The sequence below is a fragment of the Salvia splendens genome, chromosome 22 (assembly GCF_004379255.2).
Source record: "Salvia splendens isolate huo1 chromosome 22, SspV2, whole genome shotgun sequence".
In the NCBI taxonomy this organism is placed as follows: Eukaryota; Viridiplantae; Streptophyta; class Magnoliopsida; order Lamiales; family Lamiaceae; genus Salvia; species Salvia splendens.
The window spans coordinates 4,532,046-4,555,693 of NC_056053.1; the positions used below are offsets into that span (position 1 = coordinate 4,532,046).

General features: G+C 39.6%; 1 protein-coding gene and 1 long non-coding RNA gene across 2 annotated transcripts; both read right to left on the bottom strand.

The window, feature by feature from the left end:
• Positions 1-473: 473 nt before the first annotated feature.
• LOC121787332 (G-type lectin S-receptor-like serine/threonine-protein kinase At4g03230) lies at positions 474-4,071 on the bottom strand. Its single transcript, XM_042186035.1, has 7 exons — positions 2,715-4,071; positions 2,393-2,560; positions 2,111-2,304; positions 1,688-1,898; positions 1,366-1,603; positions 1,077-1,227; positions 474-965 (listed from the first exon to the last, which is right to left on the bottom strand). Exons 1-7 carry the CDS (start codon positions 3,997-3,999, stop codon positions 651-653), a joined length of 2,562 nt encoding a protein of 853 aa, XP_042041969.1. The 5' UTR covers positions 4,000-4,071; the 3' UTR covers positions 474-650.
• A 3,558-nt stretch (positions 4,072-7,629) lies between these two features.
• Positions 7,630-9,283, bottom strand: LOC121787334. Its single transcript, XR_006047337.1, has 3 exons — positions 9,050-9,283; positions 8,831-8,887; positions 7,630-7,865 (listed from the first exon to the last, which is right to left on the bottom strand). It is a non-coding gene; the product is annotated as an uncharacterized LOC121787334 (long non-coding RNA).
• Between the last annotated feature and the right edge of the window lie 14,365 nt (positions 9,284-23,648).

Consider the following 23,648-nt stretch of genomic DNA (forward strand, 5'->3'; position numbering starts at 1 on the left):
TTTTTGTTCTTCACATACTCGTTTGGATGAACTAATCAGATGATTCATGTTTAATTTATATCTATTCTTTTATTATGGTCTTCGTTCATTGTTTGATTCTTCTATTATTACTTTTTAATGCATCTTAAGAGTAAATATTTGTTGTTTTCTAATGTCTCTCGAACTTCGAAAATAAATGTAGAACTATAGAATTTGATTCGTTTAGAAAATGATTTGATAACCTACTCTTGTGTAAACATTTAAGACTGGTGAAAGAGGCTCAAATATAGTTAAAGTTTGTGGAGTGAAAATCATTGTATCCCATTTAGCATGGAATTGAATCCATAAGATGAAGCTTAGTTCGTTGAAGAAGTATAAGGCAAATCATTTTGATGGAACACAAAATAATTTGAAGTACGTATGAAAAACAAATCCAAACGAATTATACCTTTAGCAAAAGAGTTTCATAACAATGTGACAAAAGGAGCACGATATGAAATCAAACTAACATTCTTTTCACTTTGAATTGCCATACACTTTTATTAGACATATATTACACCAATAAATAATGTTTATTCTATACCATTGGTTTTAATTTCGCATTACCATACACTCCAAAATATATATGGAAAACATATCTGTGATTTTACTATGTTCCTCACAACCTCTCATCACCGCCCTTGTGCCATAGTAAAGGTGACATCGTTGACGGAGACAGAGTCCGGTTGAGCGGACGAAGATGACAACGGCGTGCTTGAGAGCCGTCGCCTCACAACAAAGGCCGGCTGAGTCGGGACTGGAAGAGGGCTTGTCTCACTCCCCAGCATTACGACAACAGTCGCCATGGAAGGACGTTCGTTGGGATCTTCTTGGACACAGAGTAGCCCTATGTTTATGCACTTGATTACCTCGGATTTCTCGCACGAATCCGATAGTGTAGGATCGATCATGTCGAGGGACTTGTTGTCAGACCACAGTTCCCATGTCTGAACACATTGCAGCTTCAATCAGACATCGCAGATAAAAACAATACACACAGTTTAAGAAAACATGAAAGAGTTGATCAAGGTGTGATACTGATAACACTAAACACTCACATAACCTAAGAGATTTTGGACTTGTTGAGGATTATAGAAGCCTGTATTTTTCTTCCCACTTATGATCTCCAGCATCACAACTCCGAAGCTGAAAATGTCAGATTTGGTCGAGAATTTCCCATCCAACGCATATTCTGGAGACATATAGCCACTTGAAGAAAGCAGAATAAGTTAGTTTTAAGACTAACAGTCTGAAATAACACAACTTTTACTTGAATTTGCAATCATCACACCACTTCCAAAACATTGCATTGGTAAGCATCGAATCAAGAAAGTTTTGTAAACTTACTAGGTTCCGACCACTTTGTTTGTGCTTGCTTCTGTTCCCATGCCTTGAACGATCCTTGCCAAACCAAAATCTGAAATCTTGGGGTTCATATCTTCATCTAGCAAGATGTTGCTCGTTTTCAGGTCACGATGAATGATTCTCAACCTCGAATCTTGGTGAAGATACAGCAGCCCTCGAGCTATCCCCAAGATGATCTCGAACCTCTTCTTCCAGTCGAGTAGCAACCGGTTGTGCTCGTCTAGAAAACAAACACGACATAACATAAATCTTTCCGCAGCTAATCATGATGGAGAGTGAGGTATAATAGTATAGTTGCACTAACCAAATACGAAGGCATCCAAGCTTCTATTAGGCATGTATTCATAAAGCAAGATTTTTTCACTCCCCTTAATGCAGTATCCCAGAAGCCTAACTAGATTCCTGTGTTGAAGCTTGGCAATCAAGACGACCTCATTGAGGAATTCCTCGATTCCTTGGCTTGAGAAGCTCGACAGTCTCTTCACTGCAATTTCATGTCCACCCGGAAACATTCCCTGCAAAAGTTTTTCAATTCTCAAAGCACATTCATGAAGTCACAGGAGAGTGTTAAGAATATTAGTCCCACATCGGTTATGTGATAGTCTAGCTTAGTCTCTTGTACTATATATATGTGGCATATATTGAGTAATAAAATAAATCTATATACTTCTCTGCATATATCTATATTTTACTGTTCTTTAGAGAGAGTGATGGATTTCGTGGTAACCTTATAGACCGGCCCGAATCCACCTTGCCCGAGCTTATTTGCATCTGAGAAATCGTCCGTGGCAGATAAGATGGAATCAAGATTGTAAAAGGGAAGATCAATCCCCGTGCCATTTTCTTGCATCAAGTTATTGACTTGTCTTTCACTCTCAGCCGAGAAGAGCGCCGGATTAGCTTCAGCGCGTCTGTGATTACCTGCAGGGAGAAACAAAGAACTCAGTAACTCAAGTGGAGTCGAATTAGATCAAAGGTGTGATCCATTGTATCTCTTCTTCTCATGTACCTGGTCTTTCAGCCGCCCTCCTTCTATACAAGATACATGCAGGGAAAGAAAGTAGTATAATCCCACCTACCAGAGCAACGATGGTGATCACATATATTTTTTGTGAGTCGTTCCGACTCTTAGGTGCCTGAGCCTCAGGGTCGTTTCTTGCGTTCACCCCACCTGCACCTGTGCAAAGCCAACATTTGATTTGAATGAACTCTTCCAATTTCACACAATTGACAGACAGGGAATAAATCACAAGCCTTCAAATGCTTAAGAGCAGAATTCCAAAGTTTTAACAAAACATTCAAAATTGCAACAGAAATAAGCAAGAAACTACCTCCAGATATGCGTAGAAAAAGGTTAATACTAGCAGCATCAACACCATCATCCTGATTAAGATTTTCGACTACAGGACTCGTCCAAATCCAACATCTCGAAGAACTCTTCCCCGTTCCTCTGCTTCCAGAATTGCCATCTTCGAAATAGTAGGCCTGACACTTGCAATCATTCAAACACACATCTTTGCAAGCTTCCTCTCGTCGAGCCTCATCAAACGGTTTGAAGCCTCCACCCACTCTCTCAAGCGGTATCTTCACAAACGTCTTCCTACGGCTGCACTCTGCAGGCGGGACCCTGTCACAACCATCAGAGTAAATCCCAGCATTCCAGTCTTCCGAGGAAACAGGGGTGAATCCATAAGGGCACGTGCAATTATGCATCGTTGATGTACCGGATGACTTGCAAACACCGAACTTCCCACATGTGTTGTACACGCTGCAAGGATCATCGGGTGCTGGCCACACACTTGACCAGCTCACGACATTGCTCCTATCGTAGTACTGTATCTGTCCTGAAGAGTTCATCACTAGCCTTGAATTGTTGAAATCAGGTGTAATCAAAGATATGTTGAATCTATTTGTCTTTCCACTTTTCGTGGAGCCTGATAGCATCTCGCCTACGAAGAAAGGCAAAGTGTCCTTCATGAACGAGTTAGGCTCATTGTTTTTCCAGCGGATGTTGACAGATCTCTCGTATATCACAAACACACCTTGCTCTTGCAAGAACGAGTAGTTTCCTATAGCTGGGTTGTTCGGACTCATCCACGAGCTCAGCTTCACAGTGTCATTCAGTTTCATACCAGGAAGAAAAGTATCAGTTGGCTCGTCGAAACTCTGCCACACTCTTGCACCTGAAGAAGCATCAACAAGAACCAAGTTTCCGGAATCCAACAGCTGCAGTGTTCTGTTAGAACCTGCAGAAATCGCAAGACTTGTAACGGGGTGAAGTTCACCATCACCACACTCAACCTCGACATTTCCATTATCCTCACGAATCCGAACACCTCCACATGAAACGGGCAGTGGTGCGTCTCTTCTGGCAACCCACACGACGGTTCTTGGCGATACGCTGTAATACCATATGCCCAAATATTTGCCACCATTGCTATCGAAGAAACCGAGCTCAAACCGCCCCTCAGCTGATACAAGAGTCTTGTCACTCTCCTTCAATGGCTCTCCAACGCTGATGCTATCTCTACCCTCGCATTTACAACAACACGAAATCAGTAATAGGACGACAAGAGAGAAGGATAAGGCTGTGAGAGAATACATACAGCCCATCATCACAACAAGAGTGATGAATACCAACCCAATGAACAATCACAAAGCGTACTTATCATCTCCGAATGATAATTAATTTTCTTTTCCAAGGATAACTACTTATTTAACTTACTGAGCAGAAAATTCAGCCCATGGACTAGCTTCTTCCACCCTTCCACAGAATGTGACGTGACTCGCCGTGTTTTTGTTGGTTTTTTAGGGATTACACTAAGAGATAATAATAGACTTAACTTTGAGCAAATAATACTGACTGAAATTTTAATTTAATCTCATATTGCTGCAGCCAAATTTCCCCTTCATATTCAAAATCAAATAATTGAAAGTTAAATACTGGGTTTGATTTTTAAAAACTGGTATATAAAACCAAAATTGAATGCGACATTTCATCAAACACCTTGTCTGCGTACTGGTACTAAATCAATGCGAACTTCTACCCAGTTTATTTACCACCATATATTTTCACTGCAGTCATCAGTTAACTGAAAAAGGTAATTACTATACTACAAAACGCAACAAACACAAAATTGGGTAGAAATCTAATTCAATCAAGCGGGCAAGATGTGAGCCATGGAAAGCTAAAATCACTGGACCCTACTTGTAGTCACATTCCTCAGTCGGTATTGAAAATTCTCAATTATTGACGACAGCTTTTGCCATATATGGAGTATAATTGTACCACTAAAAAACATGAATTTCTTAATTTTGTAGAAGATTATAAGAACAGAAAGAGCGCGGAAGATATCACCTTCAAATCTTCAACAATCGTGCACGTAGGGGTGAGCATTCGAGTTTCGGTTCGATTTTTTGCCAAAACCGAAAAATCGAATTTAATTCAAAATCCAAACCGAACCGAACCCGAAAAACCAAAACCAAAAACCGAATTTAAAAAATAAAAAAACCCGAAAAAACAAACATATAATATTAATATATATATAATTTATTTTATTTTATACCGTATATACTAATAGAATATATATACTCATAATATAAAATAATAATATATAATATAAATTTAATATATTATATAATATATAGTATTACTCATATAGTAGAATATATTAAAAGAATATATATATATATATATATATATATATATAATAGAATATATTAAATTAATAGAATATATATATAGGATTGTATTCAAATCCTTTTTCCACTATTAATCCAATCTCCTTTTTAATCTCAGCCGTGGATTTGTTGTGATCGGATGGTTAAAACATTGACAGATAATTAGTTAATTTCTTAAATTTTAAACGTTTAAAGGGCATAATAGTGATTAACATTTGTAGTTTTTTTTTTTTTTTTAAATAAACTTCATATATTTATATCATATATATGAAGGAGGAAATAGTGATTAACATTTGTAGTTAGTTATGGAATGCTCCATAATTTTAGCCGTATTATTTTATGCAGATTTCCCACTAAGTATTTGTGCAGATTTTCATATTATTTTATGCAGATTTCGTTTAATTTTTAATCTCAGCCATATTTAGCTTCGAAGAAGGCATGTTGACATATAAAAACAGAAATGAACATAATGCAGGCACATAGGCAAATAATGTAAGCACATCAACTAATAATGAAGAGCTTATACCGAGTAATGAACAAACAAATATTCGATCAACTCCTTGACAATATAAAAAACCTTTGACATGATGCATGATACATGACATATAATGAATACAAATATACACATTAATGAACATAATCATTTACTTAATGAGCATAAGCTATTTCAACAATGACCAACGACAATTCATGCATATATGAAAATAATTCATTAACATATGAACGTAATGCAGAGATTATATGAGGTAATGAATAAACAAATATTCCATTTGGCTGTTGACAATTAAAAACAGAAATGAACATAATGCATGCACATAGGCAAATAATGTAATCACATCGCCTAATAATGAACAGCTTATACCAAGTAATGAACAAACAAATATTCGATCAACTCATTGACAATATTATAATTTAAGTTGTGCCATGTTTCGTTGTTTGGCGAACGTTTCTTGTTTGCCCTAAGGGTTTGACAAGCCTAGGGGCTATGGTGTAGTATGTTCTAAGTCTAAAAAATGTTGTCCAAATACACGAGCTGGAGTAATTCGTCTGGGGTTGCACATGCATAACGCGTGGGTATATTTTAAAACAGATATACATAATGTACATATTGTGTAGTATAATGCGTAGTTTAGTTTCTGTAACACATTGTTTGTGGTATGTAATGAACATTTATCCTTACCCGTTTAGTTTACGTTCTATAATGAACATGGTTTGTGGTATGTAATGAACATTTATCCTAGCCCCTAGTTTAGGTTGTGCCGTAATTCGATGTTTTACCCACGTTTCTTGTTTTCCCTAAGGGTTTAACAAGCCTAGGGGCTAGGGTGTAGTATGTTCTAAGTCTAAAAAACGTTGTCCAAATACACGAGCTGCAGTAATTCCTCGGGGTTGCACATGCATAGCGCATAGGCATTTTTTAAAACAGATATACATAATGTACATATTATGTAGTGTAATGCGTGGTTTTAGTTTCTGTAATGCATTATTTGTGATATGTAATGAATATTTATCCAGCCCCGTTTCATTTAAGGTGTGCCGTGTTTCGATGTTTGGTGCACGTTCCTTGTTTTCCCTAAGGGTTTAACAAGCCTAGGGGCTAGGGTCTAGTACGTACAACATCAACCATGTGATGCATAAAACAAGATAAATAATGCATTCAAATAGCCAAATAATGTTCAGAATCAGTCAAGTAATGAACATACAAATAATGCTCTGAATGTTAACGAACAATGGATATTATTGGCTATATAATGGACCATATGTGAACTGCAATGTATACGAATAAGATGTGCCGTGTTTCGATGTTTGGCACACGTTTCTTGTTTCCCCTTAGGGTTTAATAAGTCTAGGGGCTAGGGTATAGTACGTACACATAAATAACAACGTTTAAACTGATACTAATAATGCATCGAATGGTTACGAATAATGGATATTATTGATTATATAATGCACCATATATGAACTGCAATGTATACAATTAAGATGTGTCGTGTTTCGATGATTGACACACGTTTCTTGTTTCCCCTAAGGGTTTAATAAGCCTAGGGGCTAGGGTATAGTACGTACTCATTAATAACAATGTTTAAACATAAACGTATAATGCACCGAATGGTAACGAGTAATGGATATTGTGGACTATATAATGCACCATTTGTGAACTGCAATGTATACGTATAAGATGTGTCGTGTTTCGATATTTGGCACACGTTTCTTGTTTCCCCTTAGGGTTTAATAAGCCTAGGGGCTAGGGTATAGTACGTACTCATTAATAACAACGTTTAAACCGATACGAATAATGCACCGAATGGAAACGAACTGATACGAATAATGCACCGAATGTTAACGAGTAATGGATTTTATTGACTATATAATGCACCATATTTGAACTGCAATGTATACGAATAAGATGTGGCGTGTTTCGATGTTTGCCACACGTTTCTTGTTACCCCTAAGGGTTTAATAAGTGTAGGGGTTAGGGTGTAGTACGCACTCAATAATAACAACGTTTAAACTGATACATGCACCGAATTTTTGTTCGTTATTGGATTCTATAACACTGAATTACTCTAATAACTGTGCGGTTAACTCATTGAAGTACTCATCAGCCCGTTGATAGTTCGTATTTCCTACAACAATCAAAATAATGACAACTACTATCTGGTGCCTTCAGCTTCTCCATGTTATTCAAGTAAGAGCACCAAGTGTCTATAATGACCGGGCTGACAGCTTTGAACGGTTCCAACGAAAGGAACTCACTCTGCACCGTTTGTTTTTAGTTGTCCTCATACACAATTGCATCTCTGCATATCAAAATCAAACGTAATGTAAAAAACAGGCTACATAATGCACTATCAAATCCAAATAATGAAATAATATACCATAATGCATTCACATATTCAAATAATGTAGTCATATTGGCAAATAATGAAGAAATTTTAACAAGTAATGAACAAGCAGATTTTCAATGTACTCGTTCACAATCTATAACCACACCAACAACTTTAATAATGTAATCATATAGGAAAATAATGCATTGATATACAGTTTTAATACACAGAATCTAACACTAAATACCCTTCCGCTTTTACTGTATAACACAGAATTACACATAATTCAAGGATATATGAAAATAATGCATTCACATATGAACATAATGCAGAGATTATATGAATTAATGAATATATTAATTTTAGATTTGTTATTTGACAATATAAAACAGAAATGACCATAATTCATTCACATTTTAAAATAATGTAGACACATTGGCAAATAATGAAGAGATTTTAAAAATTAATGAACAAGCAGATTTTCAATTTACTCTTCCGCAATCTATAACCACACCAACAACATTCATAATGTAATCATATAGGTAAATAATGCATTGATATACAGTTTTAATACACAGAATGTAACACTAAATAACTTTCATCTTTTACTGTATAAAACAACATTACACATAATTCAAGGATATAGTAAAATAATGCAATCACATTTGAACATAATGCAGAGATTATATGAATTAATGAGTATACTAATATTACATTTGTTATCTGACAATTTAAAACAAAAATGACCATAATGCTATCACATATTCAAATAATGTAGTAACATTGGCAAATAATGAAGAGATTTTAACAAGTACAGAACAAGCAGATATTTTGCAAATAAAATATCAATTCGAATTGCAAAATTATGTTAAACCATGTCGGAGTAAAATCCAAAAATAAACATCAATTCGAATTGCAAATGAAAAACAAAGGCTCACCCTCTTGCTGGGATTGTTGTGAATTTGTTGGTCGTCCTCTTTTTGTCATTTTAAGAACTGCGAAGGAATCCAACGAAACAAAGGGGAATTAGACTGTATTAACAAATACGGTCGGTCGGTGGTATGCAGTTGAATTGTGGTGTGTTACAGGCGAAACTTGGAGAAAGGGTTGTTGCAACTCGAAAATTAAACTAGTACATACACATTCGAAAACCCTACCTCTTCTTATTGGCGAAAACGGTGATGGTGGCGGTGGAGTATTGTTCAGAACAGAACGGATGACTGAAAATCGAAGGTAACAGCGGATGAATTTAAGCTTGTATCGGCGAAAACGGTGGTGGAGGCGGCTAGGGTTTGGCTGGAATTTGAGAAGTCAAAAATGGAGAGAGAAGCTGGAGTAATTAAGGATGATGATGAATGAGGCGTGGAGTACATGGAAAGTAGTGGGTGTATCCCGCTAAAATCTCGGCTCCTCGGTTTCTCCAGATTTGAGCACATATAATTACTAATTCACCCTCATAATGCACAAAATAAACTAAATAATGAACTACAGAATGCTACTATAAGAATTAAATCTAGATCGTTCATCCTCAAGATCCAACGATCCCAATAAAAACGGAACTTAAATCTAAGTGGTATATAGGATTTTAACACTACAATATATATATATATATATATATATATATATATATATATATATATATATATAATTCGGTTTTTTTATTTTAAGGTTTTTTTCTTCGCCCGAAGTGAACCGAAAAACCGAAATTTTTGTATTTTTAAAACCGAAACGAACCAAAAAATCGAATCGAATTTCAAAATTTCGGTTTGGTTCGGTTTGGATATTCGGTTCTGATTTTTTTGCTCACCCCTAGATGCACGTGAAATGAACGATTTAGATTTTAGACATACTATTCAACAAATGAATTATGTGCATATAGCCATAAACTATAAGGGCATTCACTCTAGCCTGGACTATACATCCATCTTATCTCCATTTTTCGTCTATCACGTTAGCATTCTATTTTTTTTAATCCATACACCTGCAATAGCTCAGACTGTATACCCTTCCTAACCCCATTTTCCACTTCATTGCTATTTTTATCTTTTCAAATTTATGTTACTAAAGTGAGAGAAAATGAAATGGGGGAAGAGAATGGAATAAAAAATGTGAGAAATGAAGTTAAAATAGGAAAATGGTAAAAAAGTAAAAAAATTGAAAATCTATCGTCTGGGCTCCCGCAATATCGGACGATAGCCCAGACGACGATCGTCTGGCCTCAAGGGCGCGGACCATGTGAAGGGCGAGGCGATGGGGTGAGTCCTGCTATAGTGGACGATAGCTTCGGGAGCGATGGCGTCTTTGGCGCACTTGCGTTTCTGCTGTAAAAATCATGGATTAAATATGCCCGGTCAATGGATTTTGACCAAATAATAAATGTGACGAGACATTTAATTTTGTGAAATTAAATGACATAGCGTCGATCTATATTTTACGTAGATAAATGTAGTATATTCACTTTCTCAAATCCGATTTCCGGTGAGTGAGAAATAGTGGATTAAAGTTGGGCATAATTAGCTTTTAATTAACGCTTGGAGTTGGAGCTTAGGGAATAATTAACTAGTGTTAATTATCCCACATTGTAGGATTAACACATCTTTTAATGTGTTTAAACTAAGTGACTTTATGTTACTTAATAATTATAGTGGACCAAGATGGGTGAAAGAGCCCACACGCGCGCACACGCGCGCGCCGCCTGCTCGCCCGAGCTCGTGCTCGCGGTCGCGGGCCGTGGGCCCGGGCACGATCTCGATCCCGATCTCGATCTTGGACTTGGACTTGGACTTGGATCTTGGCAATTGGTCTTTGGGCTTGGTGCTTGGGCTTGTCCCTAACCCAAACTTAATATTTTTATACCACCTCAGAGTCAGCAATCCAAGTGGCTTGACACGTCGTCAAGCGTGGCACAGTCAGAGCTGCCACGTGAGAAAAGCATACGCTCCGCACGCGAAAGGCATACTCCTAGCCACTCCATGCATCTACACTACACTATTCACAAGCATAACAACATAAGCTCTCTCCCTCTCTCTGCATTGTCTTTCTGTCGAAGCTCTGCCCTCTCCTTCATCCAGTTCGCTGGAGCTCTGCTGATTGCGGTGCTGCATCAAAAGAGACGTAGCCATTTTACCTTTGGGGACGACACGCCAAACCGAGAGCACTACCGGGGCGTATCTCGTCTTGTGGGAAGAGGCCTCCTCGACTCGGCTATCATACTGGTTCAGTTGTTTCGATTTCCAATTGTAATTTCATTCAGTTCAGTTTCTCCTTTTCTTCCTTTTGGGTTGTATTACGCCCGGTTGTATCTCTTGTAATCCCCAGAAACCAACAATCGCAAGACGAGATATAAACCTTTAAACTGAACTAAAAACTTTCGAAATATTTAACACCTTTGCTGGAGATGTCAACTGAATCGAACACCACTGCCGCCACCTCCACCGCTGCCATTCCCTCTACCATGGCGACCACTGGACCCGTCAACACTTCATCGATCCCCTCGATGATGCCAACCCCCGGCTTCCCAGCCGCTTCTTCAACTGTCCCATGGGTTAGGGACAACCCTTTCTGGGCGTCCACTGGTTCCACCTTTGGTGGTTCGGTTGGTTCAACTTTTAGTGGTTCCTTCGGATCCTTTAATGGATCGAGTGCTGGGGCCTTCGGGTCTCACACAAATGCTGGCACGAATGCTGGGGCCTTCGGGTCTCATGCGGGTGCTAGTCCCTTCGGGGCTGGTACGACCATGGCTGGCTCTATGCCCAACATGACCATGGCGGGCTCTATGCCCAACATGAATGGTGGGGGCTCTATGCCCAACCATGTTGTTGGCTCCTTCGGGGGCAACGGAATTGGTTCCTTCCATGGACCAAGTTCGGCACCTTTGGCACCAAGAATGATGCCACCTGCCGAGAAACCACCCAAGTTTGGAGGATCTGACTTCAAGAGGTGGTACCAAAAGATGTTGTTCTACTTGACAACATTGGGCGTCGCCAACTTCCTCACGGAGAACGAGCCGCCCGTGCCAAGCGACTAAGAGACTAGGCTCGAAGTCATAGCGGACTATGAGGCTTGGAGGAAAAGAGATTATCTTTGTAAAAATTTCATTCTAAGTGCTTTAGATGATAGTTTGTACAATGTATACTCCAATGTAACCACATCTAAACAAATGTGAGAAAGCCTAGAAAAGAAATATAGCATAGATAATGCTGCAGGGACTGAACAAGTTGTAGCATCCAAATTTATGGACTACAAGATGGTCGACTCTCTACCCATCATGGAGCAAGTCCAAGAGCTCCAAATGATCATCCACGCATTAGTGGCTGAAGGGATGACCTTGCCCGACAAATTCCTAAGGTGCACGATCATTGACAAACTTCCTCCCAGTTGGAAGGACTTCAAGAGCTATCTCAAGCACAAGCGAAAGCAGATGACCCTTGAAGACTTGATCGTGAAGTTGCGCATTGAGGCTGATGTGCGCAAAAGCGACCAAAAGGCTAAGGGGGTCACCCCACTTGAAGCCAAAGCCAATCTGTTGGAGCGGGGCGGTCCTTCAACAAACGCCCTCGCCCAAACCGTCCAAATGACAAAGGGAAGGGAAAGTAGCCTTCAAAGAAGTTCGAAGGCGACTGCTACAAATGTGGCAAACAAGGCCACTTTGCTAAAGACTGCCGCAACAAGAAGAAGAAGCCGGCTGCCCACGTCGTTGAGAAGGAGTTCAAGGACTGGGACGAGAACGACCTCATTGCCGTGGTCACTGAAGAGGTTAACCTTGTTGATAACAAGGGTGGCTGGTACATCGACACCGGCGCTACTGCTCATGTCTGCTCAGATAGTAGCAAGTTTGCCTCCTACACTGCTGTTGAAGGAAGGAAGATCAACATGGGGAATCAAGCATCCTCCGAAGTCCTTGGCATCGGAAATGTGATCCTCATGATGACGTCTGGCGTCACAATAACATTGAAGGATGTGCTGCATGTCCCGGACATCCGCAAGAACCTAGTGTCAGGATCAATACTAGTTAATAAGGGGTTTAAACTTGTATTTGAGTCTGACAGGTTTGCTTTGTATAAGTTTGAAAAATCCCTCGGAAAAGGTTATGTAACCGATGGGCTTTTCAAACTTAGTGTGACGACTCGCAGTGTTGCTAACCCTTTGGCTAATAAGAATAAAGCATCTACTTCCTCTTACTTGACTGAGTGTTCAAATTTGTGGCATTGTAAATTGGGACATGTAAATTCAAAAGCCATTCAAAGATTAGTAAATTTAGATTTACTAAAGACTAATGAATTGGATATCCAAGATAAATGTGAAATTTGTCTTGAAGCAAAAATGACTAAGTTGCCGTTTCACTCGGTTGAACGAAGCACAAAACCCCTTGAATTAATTCACACGGACGTATGTGATTTAAAGATGGTGCAAACTAGAGGTGGTAAAAAGTACTTTATCACTTTTATAGATGATTGCACAAGGTATTGCTACATTTATCTTTTAAGAAGTAAAGATGAAACAATAGAAGCGTTCAAAAATTATAAGAACGAAGTTGAGAATCAACTTGGTTGTAAAATCAAATCGATTCGAAGCGATAGAGGAGACGAATATGTAGCCCCGTTTGAGGAATTATGCAACGCAAGTGGTATAATGCATCAAACGACTGCACCATATTCACCACAATCTAATGGTGTTGCAGAACGCAAAAATCGAACTCTAAAAGAGATGATGAATGCACTGCTTTTGACTTCAGGATTACCACATAACAGGTGGGGGAAACTGTTTTGACAGCCAACTATATCTTGAATAAAATCTCTCTCAAAGGAAAAGATGTTACTCCTTATGAGTTGTGGAAGGGAAGGAAGCCATCCTACAAATACCTCAAAGTGTGGGGGTAGGCATGCACAAACCGACCCTGCCCGGCGGTTAACCGGCGGTTCGGAACCGCCGGTTCATGAACCGGAACCGGGCCCGGAACCGGCGGGTTGAACCGGCAGAAGGGTCGCAGGGTCGGAAGGGCCGGTTCAGGTTCGGCAATATATTGAACCTGAACCGGCGGTTCAAAACCGGCGGTTCGACGGTTCGAACCGCCGGTTCAAAGGGTCGAACGGCATAGGGTTCGTAGGGGTTCGTAGGGGTTCGTAGGGGTTCAAAGTAGGGATTGGTATGAACCGGCGGTTCGCCGGTTTTGGGCGAAAACCGCCGGTTTTGGACGAAAACCGCCTGTTTTGGACGAAAACCGCCGGTTTCCGCCGGTTCCGGAAGCTTTTCAGGCGTAGGGGCGGCTAGGTGAGGTCAGAAACCGGCGGTTTGTGTCGGAAAACCGTGGACCAACCCGCCGGTTTTGTGGAAAAACCGCCGGTTTTGTGGTTGAACCGCCGGTTCAGGTGGTAAACCGGCGGTTCGGCCGAAAATTTGAAAATTTGAAATTTGAATTTTTTTTTATTTCTTCCAATTTTACTCCTATAAATACCCCACTTCTCCTTCATATTTCCTTACCCCATTCTTGTGTTAACAAGGATTTCATTCTCAATCTCCATTTCTCTATTCTCTCCTCATTCTCTCTAATTGCGCAAGTTTAATTCTACACTTTCTGCTCACTACTATATTTGTTGTGCTCATAATTTACCACTTCTTTTATACTTTATACATATTTCATTCCAAGTCAATATTACTTTTCATTTATCAATATATTCAATATGTCTTCTTCTCGTGGTGGATCGGGACGTGGTGATCGGGGCAAGGGAATAGCCCAAGATCAAAGCACTACGCGTCCCTCAAAATCTCGACGACCTAGTCGTCGAGATGTTATGGAAGAGGTTTCCCGATTGGCAGCCGAACGCATGCAAGTAAGTAATGAAAAATTTGTTTTCCAATTCACATGCACAAAATTTCATTAATTTTTTTTTTTTTTGCGTTCATACTTTTAACTTCTACTTACATAATATTTGTAGATGGAAGAAGATCATAGGACCGCCATGCTACTTGCTGAAATGCAACAAGGTGGGGGTAGGGGAGGTCGTTCCCAACAAGATGAGGAGTTCGACGTTACTATATCGTCGGACTCGGACAACAACGAGGATAGATTGCGGCTTGTACACCGGTAATTGGAGGTAAGTATTTTCATCAAAGATGCATTTGCCATATTTTAAATTTATGTGTACAGGATGCGCTTGAATTATGGCAAAAGCATGTCTCTCCTATTAGAAATGCAGTTAGATTAATCCATCAAAAGCCAGCTATTGGCAAAGCATGGAAGAAATATTGCCATCAAAAGAATGTCAGGTACACGAATTTTACTATGGATGTGTCTCATAGATGGAATTCGATATATGATTGTCTGAATTCTACCTTGACACATAAAGATGCTTTATGTGATTTTTATAGAACTAACCCCTACCGTGATTTATATCTTTCGCATAGTTGTTGGGATAACAGTTTGGCTTTATTTAAATTGTTCAAATATTTCAAAAATGCTACTGTTGAATTGTCGGGTGTTTATTATTGCACTGCTGTTCGTGTTTTGGAGCATTGCATGTACATATCCCTTGGTTTTAAAACTGCAATGAAAAATGCTTCCTCTTCTCCCGAGTTAATGTGCGTTTTGTATTATATGATTGAAAAATGGCTCAAGTATTTCAGTGAGATTCCTAACGTGTTTTTTATTGCAAAGGTATTGGATCCAAAATGGAAATTAGCAGGTACCTCTAGAATTTTAGATTTTTATTATAACAATTTGAGTTCAATTGATCTTGGTCCCCTTCAAGCAATCCAATCGGATACCAGTGACGAATTTGGAGTCGACCTCTCAGAAACCTTTCAAATAAACCTCCCGGACCGGTCAGTTGTGCAACAAAACCTCGAGTATAACTTGCGCTCTCTCTACACCGAATATGAAACCAAGTATAACACCACTCACCAAGTCAGAAGACCACCTCCTCCACAACATAACTATGGCTTTGCATTTCAAGCCGATTATGATGACCCCGACGCGCAATCCAACTAGCCGACCTATACAACTACAGCACCGGCGGAAGGTCCTCAGGTATGGTCAGTGAATTAGATTTATATTTTGAATCACTCTTTTCCTTTGGTGATGAAGGTCCTACTCCTCCCGCCCAAATCGACGTCCTCGATTGGTGGGGAACCCACGACAAAGATTTTCCCATCCTTGCTTCAATGGCCAAGGAGATTTTTTCTGTTCCGGCTTCCACCGTCACCGTCGAGTCCGCTTTTAGTGTTGGCTCGCGCGTTTTGGATGAATCACGAAGTAAGCTCTCGGTGAAAAATATGGAAGCCGTGATGTTACTTGATGATTGGGCCAAAGCTGACGTCCGAGAACAAGAAAATGATTGGAATGATCGTCAAGAGGGATCACAAGATGAATTCACCGGGGATGAAGATTAGGCCAACCGTCAACCGACGCCGGCCAAGCCAAATAGGTAAGTAAGGTAAGAGAACTACGTGGACTTTGATTCCCTAATGCAAATGAGCAATTGGGATACGTAGGCACCTCAACTTAAATTTTTTAATTTAAGTTGAGCTCAAGTCCTTTTTCTTTTATTTCTTTTTTTCCCATTAATTCCTACTTTAAAAATATGCAAATACAATTACATAATTGTATTTGTATATACTCTAGTCGATGAAGTATATTTCTCTATACGGCTAAATGAGGGAATCTTTTGACAATTCTACTATAATTGTTGATTGTTAGAAGAAACTCAACATTTAAAGTTGAATTGCTAAAGGTGTCCTTAATTTAGTTATGTAGAAAGATCTTCTTCGCCGGTTAAGAGTATATATATAATACACTTATACGTTTAAGAACTTCAACGTCATTTCTTGTCATTTGTAATTAGTTCTTCACTAGTAGTCTCATTTGTATTTAAATTTTGTTTAAGACTTCAAGACCGCCATATGTTTTCAATTTGTAATTGTTGTAACTTGTCACGTGTAATTTGTAAACATGCAATTTCAATAAAATTGCAACTTTAGCCGTATTTTTTTCAATTTTATTTACTCACATTGCATACAAAAACAAACTTGAAAAGTGTAAATTAATTTGATTAAAATTGAAAAGTTGAAAAATGCAAAAAAAAAAAAAAAATTCGTCAAACCGCCGAACCTGCCCGGAACCGGCGGTTTTGAACCGCCGCGTAACCCGCCGGTTTTTTGAACCTGAACCGGAACCACCGGGAGCTAGGCGGGCCGGTTCAGGTTCGGCATTTTCTCGACCTTTGAACCGCCGGTTCGGGCCCGGAACCGGCGGTTTACGACCCTTGTGCATGCCAGTGGGGGTGTTTGGCAAAGGTGATGGTTCCTCCACCCAAAGAAGTTACAATCGGACCTAAAACGATTGATTGCATCTTCATTGGATATGCACTTAATAGTAGTGCATATCGATTTGTTGTTCACAAGTCTGAAATATCGACTATCACAGTAGGAACAACAATTGAGTCGATGAATGCTGTATTTCTCGAAAATACATTTCCATGCAAAGACAAGGAAAAAGTCTCAACCAATTCTGAAACAAGAATTGAAGAAGCCACTAGTTATAAACCAGTGGAAGAAGAAGCCACTAGTTCTAAATCAGCGGATGCGGAACCTGAATCGCGCAAGCGTGCAAGGCCCGATCCAAAAGATATAGTACTAAGACGTGGTAATAGAGTCAGAACACCAAAAACATTTGGTCCTGACTACATTGCTTTCATGTTGGATGAAGAACCAACATCGATAAAAGTAGCCTTTGCTGGCCCAGACGGGCTGCATTGGAGATAAGCTGTTCAAAGCGAAATTGATTCAATTTTGCTAAACCACACTTGGGTGTTGGTAGATCTACCTGAAGGTGCGAAACCTCTAGGTTGCAAATGGGTACTTAAAAGGAAATTTAAGGCCGATGGAACAGTTGATAAGTATAAAGCCCGATTAGTAGTAAAGGGTTTTAAACAAAAGGAAGGACATGACTTCTTCGATACATATTCACCTGTAACAAGGATTACATCTATCCGAGTGCTTCTCGCTATTGCTGCATTGCACAATCTTGAGATTCATCAAATGGATGTAAAGATCGCGTTTCTAAATGGTGAATTAGAAGATGAAATATATATGGAGCAACCCGAAGGGTTTGTAGTACCTGGACAAGAGAAAAAGGTATGCAAGCTCGTAATGTCTCTATATGGATTGAAACAAGCACCATTGCAGTTGCACTTGAAGTTTGATAATGTGATGTTATCAAATGGGTTTAAAATCAACGAGTGTGACAAATGTGTCTACATCAAGAGCACGAATAACGGCCATGTTATAGGGTGTCTATACGTTGATGATATGTTAATTTTGGGTAGTAACAATCAAGTAATTAACGATACAAAGGCCATGTTAAAGAGAAACTTTGACATGAAAGACATGGGTCTAGCCGATGTAATTCTTGGAATGAAGATTCTAAGAACGTCTGATGGAATCATCTTAACACAATCACATTATGTTGAGAAGATATTGAATAAATTCAAAGCCTATGATGGCGCGCCAGTTAAGACTCCAATTGAACTCGACGTTCACTTGAGCAAGAACAAAGGAGAGCCCGTTGCACAAGAAGAGTATGCACGGGTGATCGGATGCATTATGTACTTGACTAATTGCACTCGACCTGACATTGCTTGTGCCGTGAACAAGTTGAGTCGTTACACGAGCAATCCAAGCAAAGAGCATTGGAGAGCTCTTGTGAGGGTTTTGAGATATTTAAAACACACTCAAAATCTTGGGCTACACTTCTCGAGATACCCCCGGTACTTGAAGGGTACTGTGATGCGAACTGGATATCCGATAATAGAGACTCACTTTCAACAAGTGGATACGTCTTCACTATTGGGGGTGGTGCTGTATCGTGGAAATCCACAAAACAGACATGTATAGCCCGATCAACAATGGAATCGGAGTTCATTGTCTTAGATAAGGCGGGTGAGGAAGCCGAGTGGCTTAAGAACTTCCTTGAAGATATTCCATGTTGGTCTAAGCCAGTGCCACCAGTGCTGATCCACTACGATAGCCAAGCAGCTATTGGAAGGGCAAACAATGGCTTCTATAATGGTAAGTCTCGACATATACGTCGACGACATAACACCGTGAGACATTTGATCACAACAGGGGTGATTACAATTGACTATGTGAAGTCAATAGATAATCTAGCGGATCCGCTAACCAAAGGGTTAAACCGTGATCAAATGAACAAGTTGCTAGAGGGAATGGGTTTGAAATCCACAAACTAAAGAATTATCATAGTGGTAACCCAACCATGATGACTGGAGATCTCAAGAACTTGGTTCAAAGGGACAACTAAGCTATGAGAGTTCATGAGAAACACTCAACTATATCTATTCCCTAGAGAGCAATAGAGTGTTAGAGAACTTGCCTAGTGGTAAAGGCTAAGTCTATGACTTTTAATGGTTCTTAAGGATCTCAAAGAGATGGAGTTCTCAAAGAGACCAAGTATGGCAAGGTACTTGACTAAGAATCACCTATGTAAGTGCGAAGTGTGGTCGCTTCATAAAACACACTTATGAATACAAAGTGGTGTCCAAGACCGCAATGGACACAAAACGTGAGAACGGATGATGTTGAGGTGTTTAAGCGTTAACACCATTGTCTCGGTGCACGCCGTGGGGGATTAGTTCAAAGCATCGCGCTACTAAGCCGCCTGTGTATCCAATGGTGTCGACTATGGAAGGTTCAAAGCCAACAACTACCTATCCTTATGCTTATATACCTCTCGAGGGTTGAGCTTGTGTCTGCATGCATATGCATTCGGCTATTTCCACTCATGTGGGGGATTGTAAAAATCATGGATTAAATATGCCCGGTCAATGGATTTTGACCAAATAATAAATGTGACGAGACATTTAGTTTTGTGAAATTAAATGACATAGCGTCGATCTACATTTTACGTAGATAAATGTAGTATATTCACTTTCTCAAATCCGATTTCCGGTGAGTGAGAAATAGTGGATAAAGTTGGGCATAATTAGCTTTTAATTAAAGCTTGCAGTTGGAGCTTAGGGAATAATTAACTAGTGTTAATTATCCCACATTGGAGGATTAACATATCTTTTAATGTGTTTAAATTAAGTGACTTTATGTTACTTAATAATTATAGTGGACCAAGATGGGTGAAAGAGCCCACACGCTCGCACACGCGCGCTCCGCCGCCGCCCGCCCGAGCCCGTTCTCGCGGCCGCGGGCCCGATCCCGATCCCGATCTTGGACTTGGACTTGGACTTGGACTTGGACTTGGACTTGGATCTTGGATCTTGGATCTTGGCAATTGGTCTTTGGGCTTGGTGCTTGGGCTTGTCCCTAGCCCAAACTTAATCTTTTTATACCACCGCAGAGTCAGCAATCCAAGTGGCTTGACACGTCGTCAAACGTGGCACAGTCAGAGCTGCCACGTGAGAAAAGCATACGCTCCGCACGCGAAAGGCATACTCCTGCCACACGCTCGTAACCGTCGGCGGTTACGAACCTGCCATGATGAGCCTTCATGGCTGTTGACCCACAACAGTGGACTGAGCCTATAAATAGGCTAGCCACTCCATGCATCTACACTACACTATTCACAAGCATAACAGCATAAGCTCTCTCCCTCTCTCTGCATTGTCTTTCTGTCGAAGCTCTGCCCTCTCCTTCATCCAGTTCACCGGAGCTCTGCTGATTGCGGTGCTGCATCAAAAGAGACGTAGCCGTTTTACCTTTGGGGACGACACGCCAAACCGAGAGCACTACCGGGGCGTATCTCGTCTTGCGGGAAGAGGCCTCCTCGACTCGGCTATCATACTGGTTCAGTTGTTTCGATTTCCAATTGTAATTTCATTCAGTTCAGTTTCTCCTTTTCTTCCTTTTGGGTTGTATTACGCCCGATTGTATCTCTTGTAATCCCCAGAAACCAACAGCTGCTTCGGTATCGGTCGAAGGCAGACAAATTAATTTTCTATGGAGCACAATAAACACTGGCGCAGTTCTTGAGGTGGTGACAAACTCATAGTTTAGGATGGTTTTAGAGGTGATTAATCCATGTTTTTGTTGAATTAAGATGTTTATTATAGGTTTTCACCCATTTAGTCATCAATTAGATGAAGTAATGAGTTTGTTGGAGTTTTGAAGTAAAAACGGGCAAAACGGAGCGAACGGGTGATTCCAGAGAGTTCGCCCGGTCGGGCATTTTTCATTCGAAGAAACGCCCACCCGGGCGTTTTGCAAAGATTGCGGGTTCCAGAGAGAACGCCCAGTCGGGCGTCTTGTTATTTGTGGATTGCGCGGTCGGGCGTTTTACACAGACCCTTTATTTTGCTGATTTTCGCTCCGGATATAAAGGGGACTTAACACATTTGAGCCCTAACTCCCACACGACGATTCTAAGCAAGAGAACAAGGTTTTGAAGAGGATTTGAAGGCTTAGGAGCTTCCCCTCTCAAGAGATTGAAGGATAAGACTCCCCAACATCATTTCTACCATAGGGAGTTCTAGATTCTATTTTCTATCGATGTCTTCTTTCATTTGTTTTGTTTTGTTTTTCCTTTTGTTTCATCTTTGAACATGAGTAGTTAGATTTTCCTTAGGGATGTGGTGATGTTTGTATAGAATCCATGTGTTGATCCTTGATTTATGCTATCTATCTCTTGTGTTGGTTTTTGTTGGTTATTGAGCTCTTATTATCCAATTGCCTAGCTAACAATTTGATATATCTTGTTCTAATTAGTGACATTGAGAGATGCATGATTAGAATGGTTAGGTAATCAACAACTACGTGCATTACATAGAGAGAGGACTTGGGTTCGTTGTTCTAGGGAGTTAATCTTGAATTGTATGGAGGAAACTCCTACATTAGGGATTAATCCACGAGTTAGATGCACCCGAGAGGGGGTCTAACCAATTAACCCGACCTTCCTAGCCACACATGAGAACTAATAGATGAGCATGATCCCTAGGTGAAACCCGTGATTCATACTAACGGATCCATATCCCTACCTTTCCAAATTTGTGTGAAAAAGCATCATTTGTTTGTCTTGCTTAGTTATTTGTCTTTACTTGATTAATTGTTCTTTGATCTTAGTTATAGAAAACCAAAAACTCATTTTAGTAGTCCAAATAGTATTCAAAGTTGCATCGTAATACCTAAATCGGCTTTTAGTCTTCGAGGATCGATAATTTTAGCTTACCATATGCTATTTAGCCCGTACACTTGTGGATGACGTTTTTTAATGCAAAATTAGCATGAGTTAGGTGGTCTTTCACAAATCACAACAGAACTTTTGGCATTTGCTGTCAAAGCTATGGTAGCATGTAAGAAGCTTCGAAATGTGTCTGGGTCAAAGTCATTATTGAAGCAATATAGCAAGTGCAGTTGGTGTACTATTGGCTGAAGTTGAATGAGTTGTATGGGTATTTCATATTCTCATTAGTTTGTAAAATAAATAGAGATATTAGGTATTACGTATTCTCGTTAGTTGTTTTATTAAAAAAAACAAAAGAAAATAAATGAAGAAAATTGAAAGAATAGATGCAAATGAATTGGGATGCAATGAAATGCGGGGGAAATGATCTATAGTAGGAATATAGTACTTCCTCCCTTCGTACCATTGGAGATGACTTACTTTTCTTTTTGATTTGTTCCAACCAAGGATGATCCATTATTAAAATGGAAACATATTATTCTCTACTTTATTTTCTCTCTTACTTCACTCTCTCATATTCACACACAAAACAAAATTGCATAAATTCTCGTGCTGTCCAAGAAGGGGTCATCTTTCTTGGAATGAAGGGAGTATAAAAAAAGCAAATTATTTGTAAAGTTATGAACTTTAAAAAAACTTTGGCTTTTCCCGTTGACTTTAAATGTTGCAGAAAAGTCATGAACTTTATGTAAATTTTTCATCTGACTCGACCCGATAGGTTTTCGGCAAAAATTTATCATACGTAGCACGTCGGAGGTATGATTTGACAAATCGTTGGCAGTACATAAAACGACGTTGTTTTATGCGTTTTGTATTAAATTATAATTAGGATTCCATTCTCATGTGCTAAATACGTGATTTCACATCCATTTCTGAAGTGGCGAAGTTTCTCAAGTGGTAATCCAGAATCCAAAAAAAAGTTTGAATGTCACCACACAGTTAACATCCACATCATCTTCCATGTCATCTTAAATACACACGTCTGCACACTACTTAGCCAGAAAACCCGACTTGGAAAATCGAAGCACGAGGTAAAGTTCATGACTTTTCATACAACATTTAAAGTTTACAGGAAACACCAAACTTTTTCAAAAGTTCATAATTTTACCGGCGATTTGCCCTTAAAAAATATAAAAGTAAAGGAAAAGAGAAAGACAAAAAATCTTGGTTGAGAAGCATGCGACGCGAGCTGTCTTATCTCCTGCCTTTGCTGTGGCCGCAAGCCCGACCAGGACTCCTGCAGCGGGCCGGGCCGTCAGGCACGACACCTTTTTTTTGGGCTGCTGCGGCTGCTCTAACCATTGACTAACAAGTTTACCAAGTCTCCGGTTCGAATGAAATTCCAAAAGTGTCATTTTTCATTTATTTTTGTTTTAATCTGCCACCACAGAAATCGACATCATGCGATTATTCGACGTTAAAAATGTAGTGACAAAATTGAATAATTTTTCTAAATTGACTTTGGATGTAATATTAGAGAACATTGGTATAGAAGCCCCAACCATTTTATTATTTTTTGCATCCGTGAGTAAGAGGAATTCTTTGATTCTTTCACT